Source organism: Urocitellus parryii, chromosome 1, assembly GCF_045843805.1.
Source record: "Urocitellus parryii isolate mUroPar1 chromosome 1, mUroPar1.hap1, whole genome shotgun sequence".
Classification (NCBI taxonomy): Eukaryota; Metazoa; Chordata; class Mammalia; order Rodentia; family Sciuridae; genus Urocitellus; species Urocitellus parryii.
Window position 1 is genome coordinate 193,590,331 of NC_135531.1, and position 20,056 is coordinate 193,610,386.

A 20,056-nucleotide genomic window follows, 5' to 3' on the forward strand; every position below is an offset into this window, starting at 1 on the left:
TATGAACATATTCTTTACTTTTACAATTGCACTGTTTATTGCTAAGAGGTTACAAAAAGTAAGTGGCCCAATATGGGTACTTTAACACTTTCCTACTTAAGTTTTTAGACTTTTGTATCATTAACAATAAATTTATCATTCTGACCTTTAATCCATGCCTCTGTTAAACTCGCTCTTTCTCCCTCTAGCTATTTTTTTTTCATTTTGAATTAGTATCTTATGTCTAAGATGCTGTTATTGATTAAATCTTCCATCTACTGTGTTTTTATTGATGTTGGATTTTTAAAAATTTATTCATTTAAGCTAATTTGTTATACATGACAGCAGAATGCATTTCAATTCATAATACATATATAGAGCACCATTTTTCATGTCTCTAGTTATACACAAAGTAGAGTCACACAATTCATGTCTTCATATATGTACTTAGGGTAATGATGTCCATCTTATTCCACCATCTTTCCTACTCCCTTACTCTCCTTCCCCTTTGCCCTATCCAAAGTTCTTCTTTGAAGGTCTTGTAGAACTCAGCTATTTATCCATTTGGTTCTGGGCTTCTCTTGGTTGGTAGACTTCTGACGGCATCTTCTCTTTCATTGCTTGAAATTCATCAGTTTAACTTGTGTATATTGTCCTGATTTAGTTTTGGTAAATCACAGGATTCTAGAAATTTGTCGATGTTTTTGATATTTTCTATTTTATTGGAGTATGCAATGAATGGTCTTCTTAGCACTGCCTTCATAGTGTCCCAGAGATTTTGATATATTCTATCAGTGTTCTCATTTACCTCTAAGAATTTTTAAATCTCCTCTTTGATGTTTTCTGCAATTCATTGTTCATTCAATAGCATATTAGTCTCCACATATTGGAGTAGCTTCTACTTTTTATTTTATCATTGATTTCTAATTTCATTTCACTATGATCTGATAGAATGCAGGGTATTATCTCTACTTTTTTGTATTTGCTAAGAGTTGCTTTGTGGCATAATATATGATGTATTTTAGAGAAGAATCCACGTGCTTCTCAGAAGGATGTGTATTTTCTCATTGATGGATGAAATATTCTATGTATGTCTGTTAAGTCTAAGTTATTGATTGTATTATTGAGTTCTATATTTTCTTTGTTTAACTTTTGTTTGGAAGATCTATTCATTGGTAGAAGTCACCCACTATTATTGTGTTGTGGTCTATTTGACCCTTGAAATTGAGAAGAGTTTGTTTGATGAACGTAGATTCTCCTTTTGGGGGGCATATGTATTTATAATTTTTATGTCTTATTTATGTATGGTTCTCTTAAGCAGTAATGTCTTTCTTTATACCTTTTGATTAACTTTGGCTCAAAGTCCACTTTATTTGATATGAACATGGAAACCCCTGCTTATTTCCACAATCCACATAAGTGGCGTGTTTTCTCCCAACCTTTCACCTTCAGTCTATAGATGACTTTTCCTGAGATGAGTCTCTCGAAGGAAGCATATTGTTGGGTCTTTTTTTTAAGATCCAATCTTCCAGTCTATTTATTTCTTTTGATTAATGAGTTTAGGTCATTAACACGTAGGGGAATTATTGAGGCATGATTTGTATTCCCAGTCATTTTTGTTTATTTTTGGTATTTAACTTCACTTGGTTTTTCCTTTGATTAGTTTTTCCTTTATTGTAATACCTCCATTTACTGATTTTCATTGTTGTTTTTCATTTCCTCCTCATGGAATATTTTGCTCAGGATGCTCTGTAGTGCAGGTTAGTTGCAAATTCTTTTAACTTTTGTTTATAATGAAGGTTTTTACTTCATTATTAAATCTAAAGGTTAATTTTTCTGGATATAAGATTCTTGGTTGGCATCCATTTTTCTTTCATAGCTTGGTATACGTTATTATAGCTTTCACTGTCTGGGTTGAGAAATCTGCAGAGATCCTTATTTCTTTCCCACTATATGTAATCTGATTTCTTTCTCTTATGGCTTTTAAAATTCTCTCCTTATTCTGTATGCCTGGCATTTTCATTATAATGTGCCTTGGCATAGATCTGTTGTGATTTTGTACATTTGGTGTCCTGTAAGCCTCTTGTATTTGATTTTTCAATTCATTCTTCATGTTTGTAAAATTTCTGATATTATTTCAATGCATAGATTGTTCATTCCTTTGGTTTGTAACTCTATGCCTTCCTCTATCTCAATAATTCTTATAATTTGATAATTTGATCTTTTTATATTGTCCCATAATTCTTGAATATTCTGCTCATGGTTTCTTACCGTCTTCACTGTGTGGTCAACTTTATTTTGGATATTATATATTTTGTCTTCATTGTTTGAGGTCCTGTCTTCCAAGTGATCTAATCCGTTGGTGATGCTTTCTATTGAGTTTTTCATTTGTTTTATTGTTTTATTGTTTCCTTCATTTCAAGGCATTCTGTTTGTTTTTTTTTTTCAGAGCCTCTATATTCTTATTGAAGTAATCTTTGGTTCCTGTACTTGCTTATGTAGCTCTTTATCAAAATGATCTTTTGTTGCCTCTATTTGCTGTCTTATATCATTCTTTAATTCACAGAACATTTTAATTATGTGTATCCTGAACTCCTTCTCTGTCATTTCTTCTGCTGTGCTTGCCATGGATTCTAATAATGCAGTATTTTGGTTTGTCTGGGGCACTTCCTTTTCTTGTTTTTTTTCATCTTGTTCATGTGTTTTCCCTTCTAGCACTGCAGATACGCGGTGTTACAGTTTTTACTCTATAGGCTTATAGTGTCCCTGCAGGGTTTCAATACCTCCCCATTAAGGGGGAAATCAATATTAACAGATCCTATCACAAACAATATACAGCCTTAAACCAAATTGCTGCTATTAAGATATTTACCGTTTTGTCACAATATTATGGAAATGATGAGTTCAGTTATTATCTACTATATAAACAATAGGTTTGCAAAAGGGTCCACAGTTTCTGATGGTGGACAAACAGAACCAGGGATGGGGTGTAGGATGGTATGTTAAGGATGTAGAAGATGAGGATATAGAGTTATTAGATCTTAGGAAGTGTGAAAGAGGAATCTAAAGAAGTTGGCTAGTACGGGAGAAAAGAAAGTGATTTTCAGGAGACAAGTATAAAAACAAACATAAAAATTAAGAAAAATAAGTTATGTACAAATAGGAGATAAAAGCATATACAACACAACTGTAATGTACTATTCAGACATCCCAGTCCTCAGTAGCCTAATCCTTGAAAAGTACTTGGTTTCACAAGTATTGGGGAGGTGAGGGCAGGAAGAGAGAAAAAAATATTTGAAGGAAAATATAAGGAAATATAAGGAAAATATAATTGTTTTTATTGGAGTTCAGTATCTTTCCTGCTTTCCTTCTCATCCAGTAGGAATGATGGTGAAGGTTATTAGGATCAGAGTGTTTGTCCAAGGATCTCCTTTGAGGCCCGCTTATGGATGTTGGCACCTGGTCTTATCTCCTTTATCACCTGTAGACCTCACAATTCCTGATCTTTAATTTAGTCTCTAAATTGTATCTCACTTACCCCTTCCCTTTCTACTTCCCAATCAGGAACCTCTCTCTCCAGAGGTCTTGTGGGCTGTCCTCTGGGGGCTGCGGTGCACGTGTCATGGAGAGCTGTTTTGTATTGGGTAGTTCAGGACCGGCTGCATAGCCACAAGCACTGGGCCAGGTTAGTGGTTGCCGGGGGGAGAGGATAGAGTTGGAGACTATAGGTACCTTGATACTGCTTCTAGGCCACAGCTGGTGTCCCAAGCTGGGAGTTGCCCAGCTAAAGATGGCGACAAAGGTGTCCCAAGATGGAGGTGGCTGCTTTCAGAGATGGGTTGTCCGGTCAGGTCAGGCCAGGTGGTGGCATTGGGTGGCATGTTCAGAGATGCAGCTCTGTGGTACGCAGTGTTGTGGCTGGTGGTTGTCTCCAGACCCTATTCTGTGTCCCCAGGTACAGGTGACCATGTGTAGGGGACTGTGGTAGTGACTGCAGTGTCCCAAGATGGAGGCAGCCAAGGGAGCCCCATGTTGGTAGATGGGGGTCAACTTGTGAGGTGGTGGCTGGAGCTCCTGTGTATGAGCAGTGACTGGGTGTCCTGTATGGGAGTGGTGGCTCTAACAATAGGATATTTCATAAAATGGAATCATGATTCCTGCATGAGTATGTGGCCCGGGATCCTGTGCAAGCACTGATTATGTGGCCCAGGGTCCTGAACAAATGAACAGCTGACTGGGAGCAACTGTGTGGGGTCCTCTAATAACTTGCAGAGAAACAGAATTCCTATTGCTTGAATTCCAGGTCACGGAGTGACATAGAATGCAGCCTCTCTCTAACCCACCAGGGATATTTTTTTTTTTTGCCTAGTCATCTGATTTGGTGGTGTTACATCTCTCTGATATATTCATATATATTAAGATAATTATATTTTTCAAAGTTCTGGATTAATTTTAAAACAAGTCTGAACTCGGAAATGCATGCCTATATGGGTGCCTTCTAATTTCCAGATGGTACTAATTTAAACCAATCTGACCTTGAAATGGACATGGCCTGTGGCTACATACATGAGTCTCTAGTTGAATTAGAAAAAGTGTTCCCTCTTGGTGCAAGTATTAGAAAGAGATGCCTTTCTGGACAAAAACTAGACATCACGGCTTGCCAAGAAGAGAGTGGGCTGGATTTCAACCTCTGATTGTCCCTGTGGCTTGGTGAAGTTTTTCAGGCCCAACCTGTACCACCATGAGTGGTACCTTGTCTGTGTGGATTTTCAGTCATTTTCATATTCTTTCAGTTGTGCATCACATTTTTGCTGTCACATTTCCCTTCCCCCTCCATTTTGTTTTAGCTATCTGAATTAGGATTATGAATTCAGATGACCATATTAAATTCATTATTTTTTGAGTGCTGACTATCTGCTTGTCAGAATTGGAATGAGCTGGATTTCACAAGATGAGCAAGAGAGAGTTCCTGTGTTATAGGGGGATCTGCTTCAATGTATATGTTACTGTCTAACTATCTACATAGTGTACACAGCCTTTCACTGTAGATATAATGTTTATTTTAAACTGCTTAGCTTTAAAAAAAGCAAGTAATTTTTTTCTTGGTCATAGGCACTTGACTAGCTGAAAACATGCTAATAATGATTCTCTGGTAGAAGTAAATGAACCAGTCCTAAAAACAGTTTTTGCACCCTAATTGGAAAGGGAAGAAGTGCTGTTTCATGGAGAACATCATTATCTGCAAGATAAAATATGCTCTGAGTGTATGTGAAGTATAGGCGGAATTGGGGTACTCTAGGATAAATTAACATTTCAATTTTAATATGTTTTGAACAAAAGGCAGTATGAATGTATGAACTAATAAGTATCTGGATAGGGAGGTTGAGACTATTTCTTACACTAGCTGTTGATCCCAGACAAGTCGTATGACCACTCAATGCCTTGAGTTTCTCAGCTGTAACAATAGGATATTTCATAAGATGGAATGATGATCTTTTTTCATTCTAAGATTCTAAAAGGTAGCACATTCCTATAGGGAAAGATGTTCCAGGGACGCTACCACTTTCTTTAGGATCTGATTGTTACTCTTTGAGACATAAAGCTTCTTGTGCCAAGCAAGTGTCAATCAGATAAGCTTTAACTACATCCTTTTCCTTGAAAAACATAGCAGTAGATGTCAGGTTATTTAGTATTATAGATAAAACAATCTAGATGAAAGTGACTGGTATGATTACTTGATGATGTTAAGAAGCCAAGATTGGCTCTTGCATGTTGGCTGACAGGATGTGGTTCTGTCTTATTTTCAAGATAGACATTGTTAAACAGCATGAATGGTTCAATAGGAGTCCATGTTGTGTTTGGATTCTGCAGGACTGGATTGGAGGCAAGATGGTTTTGGACAGGTAATGCTGATGGCTCTCAGATGAGGTGCTTCATCATCTGTATCCCTCACAGGGAGACTCAGAAATCTCCCTGACTTTCATGCGAGCAGAGTTCTTTATTGTAGAGATCTTGATCTGCCAAAGGCCTGAAAATTATCTGATACAAGACTACTATTCTATTCAGGGTCCCCCCATTCCAATTATGAGGTATAATAAGCGTATCTAATTTTTGAGCTACATTTGTTTGAACAACAACAACAAAAAATAGTTGTTGAGAGTACCACAATTTAAAAAAAAATAATAAAATGGTAGCTGCAGCTGTATCACTTTTTATGTTATAAAAGGTCTCCATTACCTTGAAAAGTTCAATTCACCTGCCCTTTTAAAAAAGGGTAAATAACACTGGCAGAATTAATGCTTACTTGAATTTGAGAACTTATAAATACATTCATGATGCTTTAATATAAAATTATCTAAGTGCAGTTTGAAATAAAATAATTATTATTGTTTCATTATTTTTATGCTTTCTCTCCAAAATTAAGATTTTAAGAGATATTTACAGCATTTTAAAATTTAAATAATTTTTGCTTTGATATATACAAAGTTAGAGTCTGCAACTTTGCAAGATAGCTTTTTTAACATGACAGCTACTTAAGCTTAAAAAATCCATAAAATTCTTCAGCCTAGTAGTTGTTTATTAGCCTTATTTTCCATGTGCATCAGAATTCTTCCAGAAAATACCATATCTTACTGGTTAATGTTCTGTCTCCTGCTCATTACAGTGAAAATATCAGTAGATTCTAACTTCAAGCAAAACACAGCTATTGAGAAGCACCATAGGCAAATTAAAAGGATGCTTTCAGCCTATTCTCATGGAAATGTGCAATGAAATCCCAGAGCTTCCCATCCTTAGCTTGAAGGATAAGGAGATAAAGAGAGAAACTGACCTCACTCTCTCTGGGTTTGAGTCTTGCCTCTGCCATTTACAAATTATAGAAATTTGAATAGAATTTTTAATCTTTAGTTTTTTTTTATTGGAAACTGGAGATACTATTTGTACTCTTCTCAGAGTTGTTTTATTAACTAAATCAGAGTCTATTTGTAAATTGCTTAGCATATAAAGCATTCTATATGTGTTTCAGCCCATTCTTTCTCAGTGGGGGAAAGATATCATCCCCAAAGAGACAAAAATTGATTCTTAAGGTGAAATAAAATCTTACACCTTTTATATTTAAAGCATAAGTATGCTTTTTATATGCAGATATAAAGTATATCTGTATTGTAAACATGTCAGGAAGCAGGGAGAGATTATTATGGAAAAATGTTTATAAAGACTCCTTTGGGACTAGATAATGAAACAAAGGTAAGAAGCACTGTATGGTCTAATCTATTTATTTTATTGAAGCTCTGTTGCTCAGAGATTTGTTGGGTTCACACAGGTAGTAGCAGACTCTGTGTATAATGGGTTTTTAATTAAAGTATTTTGCCAATTGGCCTTTTAAAATTATACATTATAAATTATTCAGAGGATTGACTCTCCAACTTGCTAATCATAAATATTTTGAAAAACCATGAATTCTTGTACTCTGCCTCATTCTGAACCACCATTCTCTCTTAGTTCCATATTAGGTTACATTGTTGTAGATAGGTTGAGAGTTGCCAGTATTGGCCTTGACATACTGAAGAACTATACAAAGGAAGGCTTATAATAAAAGAACTGGCCCAGAGGAAGTAGCTTTCATCTATTTTTGCAAAGCAGGGGCTTTGGTTTGTAATTTTTCTAAAAACTACACCTTTTCTGATAAAAATTTATTATGTAGTTCCTCATTCTAAAGAATAAATTATTCTTCATTTTGAAAATTTTTGAAGAAAGCCCTTGTTCCTGTCCCTACTGGTGAATCCCATGAGCCTTCCTTTGAAGTTGAATTAACTTGTTCAGTCCAAATTCATTTGCAAATTTAAAGTAACACATGCCAACAAGAGCATCAGGTACAGTGAGGTTTTCTGTTTCCCCTCTTTTTAAAAAAAGGTTTGTGTACATATTTACTGTAGAGACTCAGTTCTTTCTGGACTTTTAAAGTAATCATTGCATATCTCTCCTACCCAGCCTCCAGCCCCCTGCCACCCCTTAGGAAGAACTTTAAGCTTTAGGATTTGTGGTGGTGGTCTTGGGGGACAGTGTTGATCAAGAATATGGATTTCCCCTTCTTGGTTCTATTAGTAAACATTTCCATTCAAGTATTCCCAGGTTTTGATACCAGTTTTCTAAACCAACACAGGTGAAGGTCTATCTTGGTTAGTTTTCCCTCAGTGGGTTACAGGGCATCTCATATTCAGTCTGAAATCTGGGGACCTTTTGCTTCCCTCACCTCTTTGATAACATGATCTTCCTGTGGCTTTTCCCTCCACACAGAATCTTACCTAAACCATGTTTTTTGTATTTTTTAAAAACTATCCATTCTTCATTGCAGTTTCTGCCTATTGGTCTTAGGGACATATTACTGTCACTCCTGTCCATTTTCAGTTGATGATGGGAAAAAATTTATGCAAGCGATAAGATCTGTGTCTGGTGAAAGGTAAGCTTTGAAACCAGGTACCACCCCTTCCCTAGCTTCAGTGGTGCCTTAATTGGTTTGTTTGGTAATTGGCACTTTCAGCGAGTGTAAAGGGAGAGGCTTGTAATGGATTTTTATCATTAGGAATTGTCCTAAAACTAAATTTTATTTCATTCTTAAAAATATTTCATTGTTTATTGGTACAGTATAACTGTACATAAAAGTGGGATTTATTATGACATATCTGTACATGCACATAATATGATTTGATCAATCTTATTTCCCATTTAAAATGAGAAGAACAGTTATAAACCAGTTACCTCTACTCTTTCCTAAATCATTAGGAAAAACCGTAAGTAACTTTCAGAATCACAACAAAAATATCCATCTAGATCCTCATCTTCCTTTAACAACATACTCCTGAGATTTGGCATTTACTGTTGATATTTTTCAATGTTTGTTTTACCACGTTTCAAAAATTTTTTGGAGTGGGGTGAGGTTTTACATGCCTGTAATCCCAAATACTCAGTATTCTCAGGCAGAAGGATCATGAGTTTGAGGTCAGCCTGGGGAACCTAGCAGAGTCTGTCTCAAAATTAAAAATAAAAAAGAGTGGGGATATAACTCAATGGCAGAGTGCTCTGGATTTAATCCCTGATAACACACACACACACACACACACACACACACACACACGCACATACACACAAGTTAGAAGTAGATATAATGTTTATTTTTTCCTAATTATTGCTACAACAGGAGTTTTTTCTATCATGATCTTTATTGCAAATACAAAGCCATTGTATAGTATAATACTAAAGGATATAGGTTATTAAGAGCCCTGGACCTGTTTGTCACTTATTGTCCTTGTCATTTTTGACAAATAATTTATTATCAGTCATTGCCTCTAAAATGAAATGATAATTGTAGTAACCTTAGAGTGTCTGTGACCATTAAATGAGAAATTGAATTTAAGTACATAGCACCGTGCCTAGCACCAAGTGCATTGTCAGTGTTTATTAGCTGTTATTATTAACATTAATCAGCTAAATAGGTATTTTGTTCATTCCTGGGAAGACTGGCTCTCATTTAGCTCTTGTCATTGTTCCTGTGGAAAATGAATTCCAGCTTTCAAAGCACTGGGTATAAAAAGGAATCTTGGTCTAAAACACTTTAAAAGCTACACTTCCCTGACATTACATATTTCTGCCATTGATGTCTCTGAAGATAACTCTGTTCTTTTACATGCTTTTCTGCCTTTCCACCTTTTCTCTTTGCCCTGACCACTTCCCCATCTCTCACTTACCTCCCTTTCCTTCACTCTCATCAATAATGGTATTTTTAACTTTGTCAAGTGTAAAAGATGCCATTTAGGTCAGTTCTTATTCTTCCCATCCTCTCCTTATCCTCCTTTTAGCCCTTAGCTGAAGGTCCATGAAGCAATCCAGAGAAACTTTTCAAAAGATAACCAGAAGGGAGAAAATCTAATAGAAATAGATAAATATAGGACTTAATGTTACAATATTTCTTATTTAATTATCTAATTGTTGGCTGTTGAGTCTAATTGCTTTGTAAAATTGCATGCGTATTTCATTTATTTGGACTTTATTTTTATTGTGAACATTGTTTTTCCATCTTTGCCTATAATGTTGTTACTTGGTAGCGCAGGGAATTCACTAGTCAATAGGCATTTTCTAATTGGCTATATGATATGAATGAAATTTGGAAACTTTTTGAAATGTGTCCAAATTTCACATAATTATTTCTAATTGCAGGAATTATTTTTAGGTATTAAATCTGCTGTGCACACACGCATCCTGCCAAATTGTACTGTGCAGTACTTTGCCAAGAGAGTCACAATATGGCTAAAATTAAGTTTTATTAAGTGTAATAGGATGAGTTGAGATTTAATTCTTTAAGCTGACTATAAGTGCTAGAAGACAGATTGGCTTCTATTTTATCCACTAAGTTAAAAGAATGATACAGTATTTGCAAATCCCTGTGGCAAAAGGCAACTGAAATAATGCATGAAGCTTTGTGAAGGAAAATAGCTTTATGGTTAAAATTGTAATATTATTTATCTTTCCCTTTCACCCAGTTGACTCCTTCAGTCTGTAGAAGAGGCCTATTTATTTTAGCAGTAGGTGGATTGAGTTTCTGCCAAGTCAGTGTACTCCCTAAATGAATATGTCAGAGACAATATTGTTTCTCAAAAATCATTTAGAAAGCAGCATTTTTACATAAGTAGGCGCTTTCATTAGCTTTGAATTAAATTTGAGCAATTGCTGCTTCTATTATGGTTGTTTCTCAGGGAGTCCTTGGAAGGAGGGCGTCCTAAGTCCTTGAGTGAGAATTTTCTTTGGGGCTTATAGTGCCTGGATTTGATTTGGAAAATTGAAATGAATATAACTCCTTTGTCTAAATTCTTTGTGGAGGTTGGTGTTACTCATGAAATCAAATATCTTATAGAAAATCAACTGAAAATAGGTTTTATTTGTAGAATTATTTAGGTCTCCCTAGTATAGAAAATGGGCAAAGTAATACAGGTTTTGGGGTCTCCCAAGAAGTGTCATTACCTTTATTTCTTTTCATTCCTATCTCCTTGAAAATGCTGGGAGTGAGGGGTGGAATCAGTATCTTGTGACTAATTCCTCAACCATCTTGAAGAAATTTCTTCCTGTCCTGAAGGAAATATGAGTTCCATTATGACAGAATTACCTCAAACGCTTTCTGAATTTTGAAAGACTGACTTGATTTTTCATTCAGTAATAGATATACCAAGAAATAAGAAAGTGCCCTTGAGTCCTCTAATAACTATTTTTGCTTTAAGCAAATATGACTCATTATGTATAAACTAAAAAGTGATATGTCAGTATTAATTAAAATTAACTAAATGATAATACTGTCCACTTTTATTTGAATATCTTTTTGAGGAGTTAAAAATTAGATCTTACAAAATGTCCATCAGTAGGGGTGGGAATGGTATCCTCTTATTGAATCTTTGGCAACTTAACTTTGTTAATGCAAATTAGTTTGGATTAGAGCTTGATTTAATTTCAAAGAATAAAAAGTGAAGCTTCTCATTTATCTTTACAGTTGCAATAGTGCTAATGATCACAACAGGCATTTTTCTTCTTAATTACAATTCAGTTTGTTTGAATTTGTGTGCTCATCTGAAATCACCTTGTCCTTGAAAATCATGAACTTTATTCATTTCTAGGATTAAGAATGGTATTATATATTTCCAGTGTTGAACATATCACCTACCTAGCATATTTTGCCCCTTGTTAATTAACATTCTTTGAGTCATTCATTATTTAAGGTGACTTTGCAATCATTAGTACCAGACTTCAACGTTTCTTGTAAGGCAGGTCAATTTAATAATTTTTATTGCAAATGAAAAATTCCAGGCTAGCCCCTAAAATATCCAAAATATTAATGACTATGGCAGATGTGCAATCACTTATAATATTAAAATATATTTCTTAGCATTTAGAAAGATGCTGCTACGTAGTAATCTGAATTTATTCAAGTGATGAGTTATTTTAGTATTTTAATACTTTTTGACCATAAGAAATCTCTAAGGGAAGGGACATTGCTGTCTACAAAATCTAGATAGCCTATGAGAACTCAGATAATTGCTTACCTAGTCCAGCAGGTGGTCAGTGCAGGGATAATAGAAGGCTTCAAGGAGACAGGGTCAGAAAGGCGTATAATCTGGAGAAAGGTGTATATCACAGACCTGCCCTCAGTAGGTGTGCTTATTGAACAGGGATTCATTGCATCAGAAAAGACAGAATTATTTATTTATTTATTTATTTATTTATTATTTATATATGACAACAGAATACATTACAATTCTTATTACACATATAGAACACAGGTTTTCCATATCTCTGGTTGTATACACAGTATATTCATACCAATTCATGTCTTCATACCTGTACTTTGGATAATAATGATCATCACATTCCACCATCGTTAATAACACCATGCCCCTTCCCTTTCACTCCAATCCTTCTGCCCTATCTAGAGTTCCTCTATTCCTCCCATGCTCTAGCTCCCTATTCCACTATGAATCAGCCTCCTTATATCAAGGAAAACATTCAGCATTTTTTTGCGGGGGGAGGATTAGCTAACTTCACTTCATATTATCTTCTCTAATTCCATTTATTTACCTGCAAGTGCTATGATCTTATTCTCTTTTATTGCTAAGTAATATTCCATTGTGTATATATGCCACATCTTTTTTTATCTATACATCTATTGAAGGGCATCTGGGTTGGTTCGACAGTTTAGCTATTGTGAATTGTGCTGCTATAAACATTGATGTGGCTGTGTCCCTGTAGTATGCTGTTTTTAAGTCCTTTGGGTATAGTCTGAAGAGAGGGATAGCTGGGTCAAATGGTGGTTCCATTCCCAGTTTATCAAGGAATTTCCACACTGCTTTCTATATTGACTGCACCAATTTGCAGTCCCACCAGCAGTGTATGAGTGTACCTTTTCCCCCACATTCTCGCCAATACTTATTGTTGTTTGTATGCATGATAGCTGCCATTCTGACTGGAGTGAGATAAAATCTTAGAGTGGTTTTGATTTTCATTTCTCTAATTGCTAGTGATGATGAACATTTCAGAAAAGACAGACTTAACAGAAATAAAGCTGTTAATAAAGTTTCATAGAACAGAATGCAGCTGAATAGAGCCCAGCAATTCTTACAACAAATATTATGACTGGCATTTTGCCAAGGGGAAATGAAGACTCAATAAAGAGTACACTGTGTAGAATATCCAACTCCTAGTGACTGGGGAATACCCAGACCCTATCCACCCACTGAGGCAATTTCAACAAAACATGAATAGCCATGAGTAAAAAGGTTTTACTCTCATAGGAAGCAGAGCAAATTTTGGTCTCTCTCTTTAGTAGGGCAGGTCTGGGAAAGAGTGGGAGTTTTACACCAGCAATGTAGAAGGATTTAGATGTTGTTTGACAGATTAAATTAGGTCTATATGATTCATGGATTCCTTGGACCTGTCATCTCACTGGATACCTTTGGTTGTAGTCACTGTAATTCCTAAACTAATTATCCATGGTACAGATGACCTCATCTGTCCTGTCTGAAGCCATCATATTATGGAAGGAAAACCAAAGACAGGTGGAGGTGAGTTGGCTACTTGGGACATGGCTCAGGTCTTGCTTTGTTATAGATGTGCTGAACATGGGGGAAGCTACCTAAAGTCTTTGGAACTTAGTTTTTCAGTAAAATTGAATAGTTAAACTGAATTAGCTCTGAAGTTCCCTCCCAGAGCTAGCAGTCAATAGGTGTAGAAAGACCTCATAGTCACTTTTCTCTGCAAGATAACCCCCTAGATAGAGGGAAATGTGACCCTGGTAAGTGCTTTGTGACTTACTCATGATTTATTTCTAGAGCAAATGTAGCTTGAAGCAGAGATGGTACAAGGGTCTGTAATAAAGATAGTTTGACCCCAGCACATTGATTCAGTGTCTGTAGGAAGCATCTTAGACATAACACCAAGGACTAAGAAATTTATTGATATGGATTGAGACCCACAGTCCATCAATGCAGCAGGTGCTGAAAAGACAGGACTGCTCTGACAAATGGCTTCCCTTCTACCACTGTGCCTCTAATCTGTCATTTGGTAGTCCCCAGGGATACCCCTTCCTGTTTTTTCTCAGCATATAGAGTCATTCCCTATTTTCAAATCTTAGGAATATCCTTAGCTGCAATGTCCAATTCTACTGGATGTCCAATTTTAGCTGTCAATTCTACTAATTGACAGCTAAGCCTTCATCGCCTGAGAGAAACTTAACTCCATAGTCCCTAATATTCCTCAATTTTCCTCTAAAAAATAAGTGGAATAAGCATGCTATCAGTGTAGACACAGTGTCCTCAACAAATGCAGCTTCAGGACATGTTCCTCGGATGTTTTTCCAGATCTACTGCTTACTGGAAGTCTTTCCTGCTCAGACACTCTGGGGGCCTAAAATGAGATTGAGTATGAGTCTATTGTGTGCTTGGTAGTTGCTCTCTCTCTGGTGCATTGAATAGTTTCAACTGCAGGGTCCATCCTCAAGGGCAGAGGTTGTAGAGGCAGTTGGCTCTTAGGTCTTGGAGCTCAGAGGTTTGGGTAGTTTGACAGACACTTAAGTTTGTCTGATGTTGAAGGGAGAAAGCCGTGGAAAGGTAAAGGGGCAGCAGTAGAGCTTTCTCATCCTGTTGGGTCTCCTGGACTCACCTGAGTATTGGTAACAACTCATGTGTGGGCTCCACTCAGACAAGGACTTTGTTTTACTCAGTATTGTGGATTCAGCAGCTAACTAACTGTTAACACATGGTATAAAGCAGGTCACTGGTTACTAACTTTTCTGAGACCAGTGAAACAAAACTGACTCTTATGAAACTCGTTGCAGAAGCAAATTTATTACTCATAGGTAGACAGCAAGGAATAATAGAAGCCTAAGATTTATTATAAGCCCATCTACGAGGTGCAGGAAGCCACCCACATGGATGTATTCTCAATTGTGCATGTCCGCCTTGAGTGGCAGATGAAGGATGCTCGAAAGTGGCCCATGCTGAGTTTGATATGCTGTGAGATACATGACATTTTGGGCTAACATTTTGAAGAACATATTATTGTTCTAGGGCAACTGGAATAGAGTTTGGATTGTTCTGGCCAGCTCCCTTTTTATTTTAGGATGTTACACCCTAGCCTATTCTATAGCTTTTCTTAAGAACTATAATCAAGAAAGGATGAGCAAGAACTAGGTTAGTTTGGGGCTACCTAAAGAAGCATACTGTAGGCACTTAAATAATGTAAGTTGAATGACCAATGAGGAAGTCACATAGTAAGTCACATTGTTAAGAGCACAAACTCACCAGTCGCAGTGGTGCATGCCTATAATCCTAGCGGCTTGGGAGGCTGAGGCAGGAGGATCGCAAGTTCAAACCCAGCCTTAGGAAAAACAAGTCACTAAGCAACTCAGGGAGACCCTATTTCTAAATAAAATACAAAATAGGGGCTGGGAATGTGGCTCAGTGGTCAAGTGCCCCTGAGTTCAATCCCCAGTAAACCCCCTCCCCCCCGCAACCAAAAAGAGCACAGACTCTGGAGCTCAACTGCCTTGATCCAAATCCCAACCCCACCATTCACTAGCTGGGAATGTGGAAAAGTGAGCTAACATTTCAGTTCTTCAGATTGTTCATTTAAAAACCAGAGATAATAACTATATATCTCAAATAGAAGTTATTCAGATTAAGTAATTTAACATGTTATAGTGGTTATAACCAGAGTCTGATAGGCCTAGTAAATGTTTATTAAACAACTAGATTTTTCAGCTGATGAGTCCAACTTCCTTTTCCCTCTGTATCAAGGTTCTATTTTTAAATCAGATTTACATCACCATGACAAAGTACTTGACATAATCAACTTAAAGGGAAGAAAGATCTATTTGGTACACTTTGAGAGGGTTCAGTTCTTGGTTGCTTGACCCTTTGACATTGGGTCTACTATGAGGCAGAACATCATGGCGGGGAGTACATACTGATAACAAAGCCACTAATCTCATGTCAACCAGGAAGAAAAGAGCATGCCCCCAGTGACCTAACATCCTCTAAGTACATCTTACATTCTAAAGTTCAACCCTTCCAAGTAGTACCATGAGCTAAGGACCAAGGCCTTCAATACATGAACTTTGGGTGGACATTTAAAGCCATAACATCTCTGCTAATATGCTACTTGACTTATTCTTGTAGATGAGAGGTCCTTCAAACCAAATACCACCCAAGAATGTCTGCTTTAGATGGCGGAATTGAATGGCTTTACTCAAGGAATAACTGTCTTGCATAATTTATCTTCCTCACTCTGCAGGAGATAATCATAAACTCTTCAACCATCTCTCAGGTTCTTCCTTAGGCATGATCTTTCATCCTCTTATGTATCAGTTCTGGCCACTGCAGCCTCTGTACCCCATAGTCATTTCCAGAACAGTCATTGTTTCATCACCTCCTGTCCTCCACCTCCTAGGTAACTGCCTTTTGCTTTCCCCTAATGTCTGTCCCCTCTCCACATGGCATGTAAACTGTAACATTTATATTGGTAATCTTGCTTTGCCTTTGCTTTCATATTAAGTCAGGTCAAATCCTTTTGGTAAACTTTACAAAATAATTAATTGCAAACAAAACAGTATTGTTTCTTTCACCTTCGTGAGTAACTCAAGCTGCCTCATTGTTCATTAGAAAGACATTTTCTCCACAGGTTGTAACTTTTTCATCACAGTGTTTTGATTTTGCTGTTAGTTTGGTATTTGTTCGAAATTCTGCTGGCCAGAGCTGTGATTGATTGCCACCTTTACCAGATTTGACTCTTACACACATGGAAAGGGCAAGGGCACAGAGTAGAAGGTATGATTTACCACCTGATCCTCTCATGCTAGTTTCCACCTTTGAGGTATTTATAATCCGCTCTTCTAGGTGGAAATGACATGGAAAACATTTAGGCATAGTACAAGCCACTCTATAAGATAAAACCTTCTGGACTTTAGCCGTTTACTCACAAACTCAGAATCATCCTAACATGGGAATTACTTTATGCAAAAGTAGTTCATTCTGTCTTTGGCTATTCATTGTTGTATCATTTTCAAGGGCCCCAACTCTATTATAATGTGCCCAAAGATGGGAATGGTATTCTCCTTCATCTGGGCTTTTCCAAGTTATTCAGAATGGGTGTACATACAGAGGATGCTTGGTAAAAAGCACTGTGGACAGATGGTCACCGCATCCTGAAGGGACCAGATTCTTGGCCCAGAATGGGTGCAGTTGCACACTAGAAAGAGCTGAGAGATCCTAGTTTTGTCCTTCCCTAGGAGGAGCCCTGCACTTCTGGGCAGCCTCACTAATGAAACTGATTTCCAGCGGCCAGGTCTGCAGTCACACAGCCTGATTTTTCTTCCTATTCTAAGAACCATTTTTCTTCTCTTTCTTCACCAGTTCCACCCCTCCAGGGAGTCACAGCAGTAGATTGGTTATGCTAAACTCTCCTCCTCAGGGGTTCGATTTTGATTTTTTTCACAGTGACCCAGTCATTTATATAGTCCAGATAGACTCATCTTGAAACTTCACAAAGCCATTTAATTTTGTTTTAAATCATAACTCTGGATAATTTGTATCTATGGTATTTCCAGTGCTCTCTTGCATTCCCAGGAAGTATTCTGTAATGCAGGAATCTCAAGTGCTTGCCCTCTGTTCCTGTCTTCTTTTCCTTTCTTTGCCCCAAATGCTAATAATGTGTATTGGAGGGTGTTGATATTTAGTTTGTATATACTTTTTTTTATTACCATGGAGCAAATGTGAGCAAAGTAGAAAAAAATACAGGTAAAGAGAGGAGCAATATTAAGGATGTCCAGAATGTGTGACATGGGCCAATATTTTTTTGTCCTTCAGTCTTTAGACCTGTGGAAAATGCATTGTGTTTGGGACCTGCCCCCACGGCCTCTCAGCTCTGCAGTGTTCCTTGCTCTACGGACTGCATAGTATCCTCCTGGTCAGCCTGGGGCCTGTGCCTCCATGAGAACTGCCGTGATCCTCAGGGGAGAAAAGGTGAGTGCTTTGCTTGTGTGTGCTTCATTTACTTCCAGTGTACACACATTTATTCTGCTAGCTAAGTAGCTGATTAAGCCTGCTTAAGACAATATTTGTTTCTAAAATTTAGGTAACTAGCTCAAGCCTAACAGCATTCAGGGAGGTAACTGGGGACATTTCTATGAAGCATAGAATCTGACCTTGATCAGCTTTCCAGTTAGGCTCACAGCTGATGAAGTGACTGTCATTCAATTGGATATAAGTTAAAGTGAATATATATTTCATTCATATATATATATATATATATGAATGAAATATGATGAATGAAGTGGTTACACTGAGGGAATTAGATGAGATTTCTGTAATCGTATCAGAATCCAACTGTTTTGATTAATATTCATTTTTAGACTTCCACATTTAACATTTTAGATTTTTTAGATTCTTAAAGGAAGCATTATGTATGTTGTACACTTTTCAATATTGTCCTGATGTTTAAAATAAAATCTTCAAACCTTTTGTGCAAGCTTGATTTTTTGGATCTTTGTAGTCTAGTTTTCTTTAGTTTTGATTAAATTGTACATGTCCATCTTCCTTCTCCATTTTCATAAACATCTTGTCTTTCCTTTCATTGATGTTTTGGTTTCTATTGATATTGTGTTCCCTTAAATTCTGGTGTTAAGACGAAATATGCCCTTTACTCAGAGAAATGTGATACAGGATATTCCAGACGTTAGGCTGTTTGAAGAACAGTAATACTGAGTATTTTATATGCAAAAAAGGAACACAGGGCTTGGTTCTGCAGTCCTGGTGTTCCCTGATCCCTACACAGCTTTATGCCACATTCATTTGAAACCCCCCCATTTCAATCATTTCTGCAGTGATCCCCGACACACACGTGCATTACCAGAGTTTACAGCCTGTTGTGGGGAGACTGCTCAGAAAACACACCAAGTCCAAATTTGAAATAATTTGAAGGATTTTTGTTTCACCAATTTTGCCAATCATACCTGGCCAGGGGCTGAGTCTATCAGTGTACAAGTGGCTCTCTGAAAGAACAGCAGTCTTCCTCTGAGGGAAATTTGCTATTTAAGGAGAAAAACCCCATCCTATGGAATTTTTCAGTTAGCAAGCAAGCAAGTTACAGAAGCTAAAAAGAACAACTCAATTAACTGCATCTTGGGTTCCAGCAGGTGCTAGAAAACTGTCAAGCGGGTGGTTAGTGGGGCAACAATCTATGTCAAAGTTATTGAGGTCACTAAGACCACCATATTCTGATATCCTGGGTTGAGTAAATCTTGTGGGGTACAAAGTATTGAAGAATATATATATATATATATATATATATATATATATATATATATATATATATATATATATCCTGGGTTGAGTAAATCTTGTGGGGTACAAAGTATTGAAGAATATATATATATATATTATATTGAAGAATATATATATATATATATATATATATATTTCTGTATATATATATATACAGAAAACAGATTTCATTTTGTTTTCTCAGAAATGGGTCCTGCAGCTGTCTCCTCACAGGAGCAATAACAGAAAAACTAAGGTGGAGTCTAGAATAGCTGAAATGGAGTCCCTATGGCCACATCTGTTTGCTTGTATAGCCATAGTGACTCCATTCTTGTTGCTCCAGCAAGGAGGTAACTGTTACAAGTGATCAGGTAGTTTTACTACAGCAGTTGCTTTACACAACCAGTATTAGTAATTTATTGATTGTATGGATCAATTCACATCATAACAAGCCTATGTTCCCAGGCTCCTCACTTAATTCTGACACCTTGAAGGCAGAAGAGGAATACAGGTGTTGCATCTTTGGCAAGAAGAAGCTAACTTTTATTCCTTTATCAAAGAATGGAAGTGTGGGTCTCAATGGAACCTGGGGAGGGGAAGCTCCTGCTACTTTCTTTGACTTGGAACTGAAATGTCCCCCAGGCTACTTTAATTTATGGGCAGATAAGATCACATTGTCATTAATGTCTAGACCTATGTGGTCTACACATACATAATCTGATCTT

At 36.9% G+C, this 20,056-nt stretch overlaps 1 protein-coding gene across 1 annotated transcript in view; it reads left to right on the forward strand.

Moving 5' to 3' along the window:
• The window catches only part of Thsd7b (thrombospondin type 1 domain containing 7B), a 932,734-nt gene that overhangs the window by 459,239 nt on the left and 453,439 nt on the right, over positions 1-20,056 (forward strand). The window contains exon 6 of the mRNA XM_077798343.1: positions 17,877-18,032. Within this exon, the coding sequence (XP_077654469.1) occupies positions 17,877-18,032 (156 nt within the window). The remainder of the gene's footprint in view (positions 1-17,876; positions 18,033-20,056) is intronic.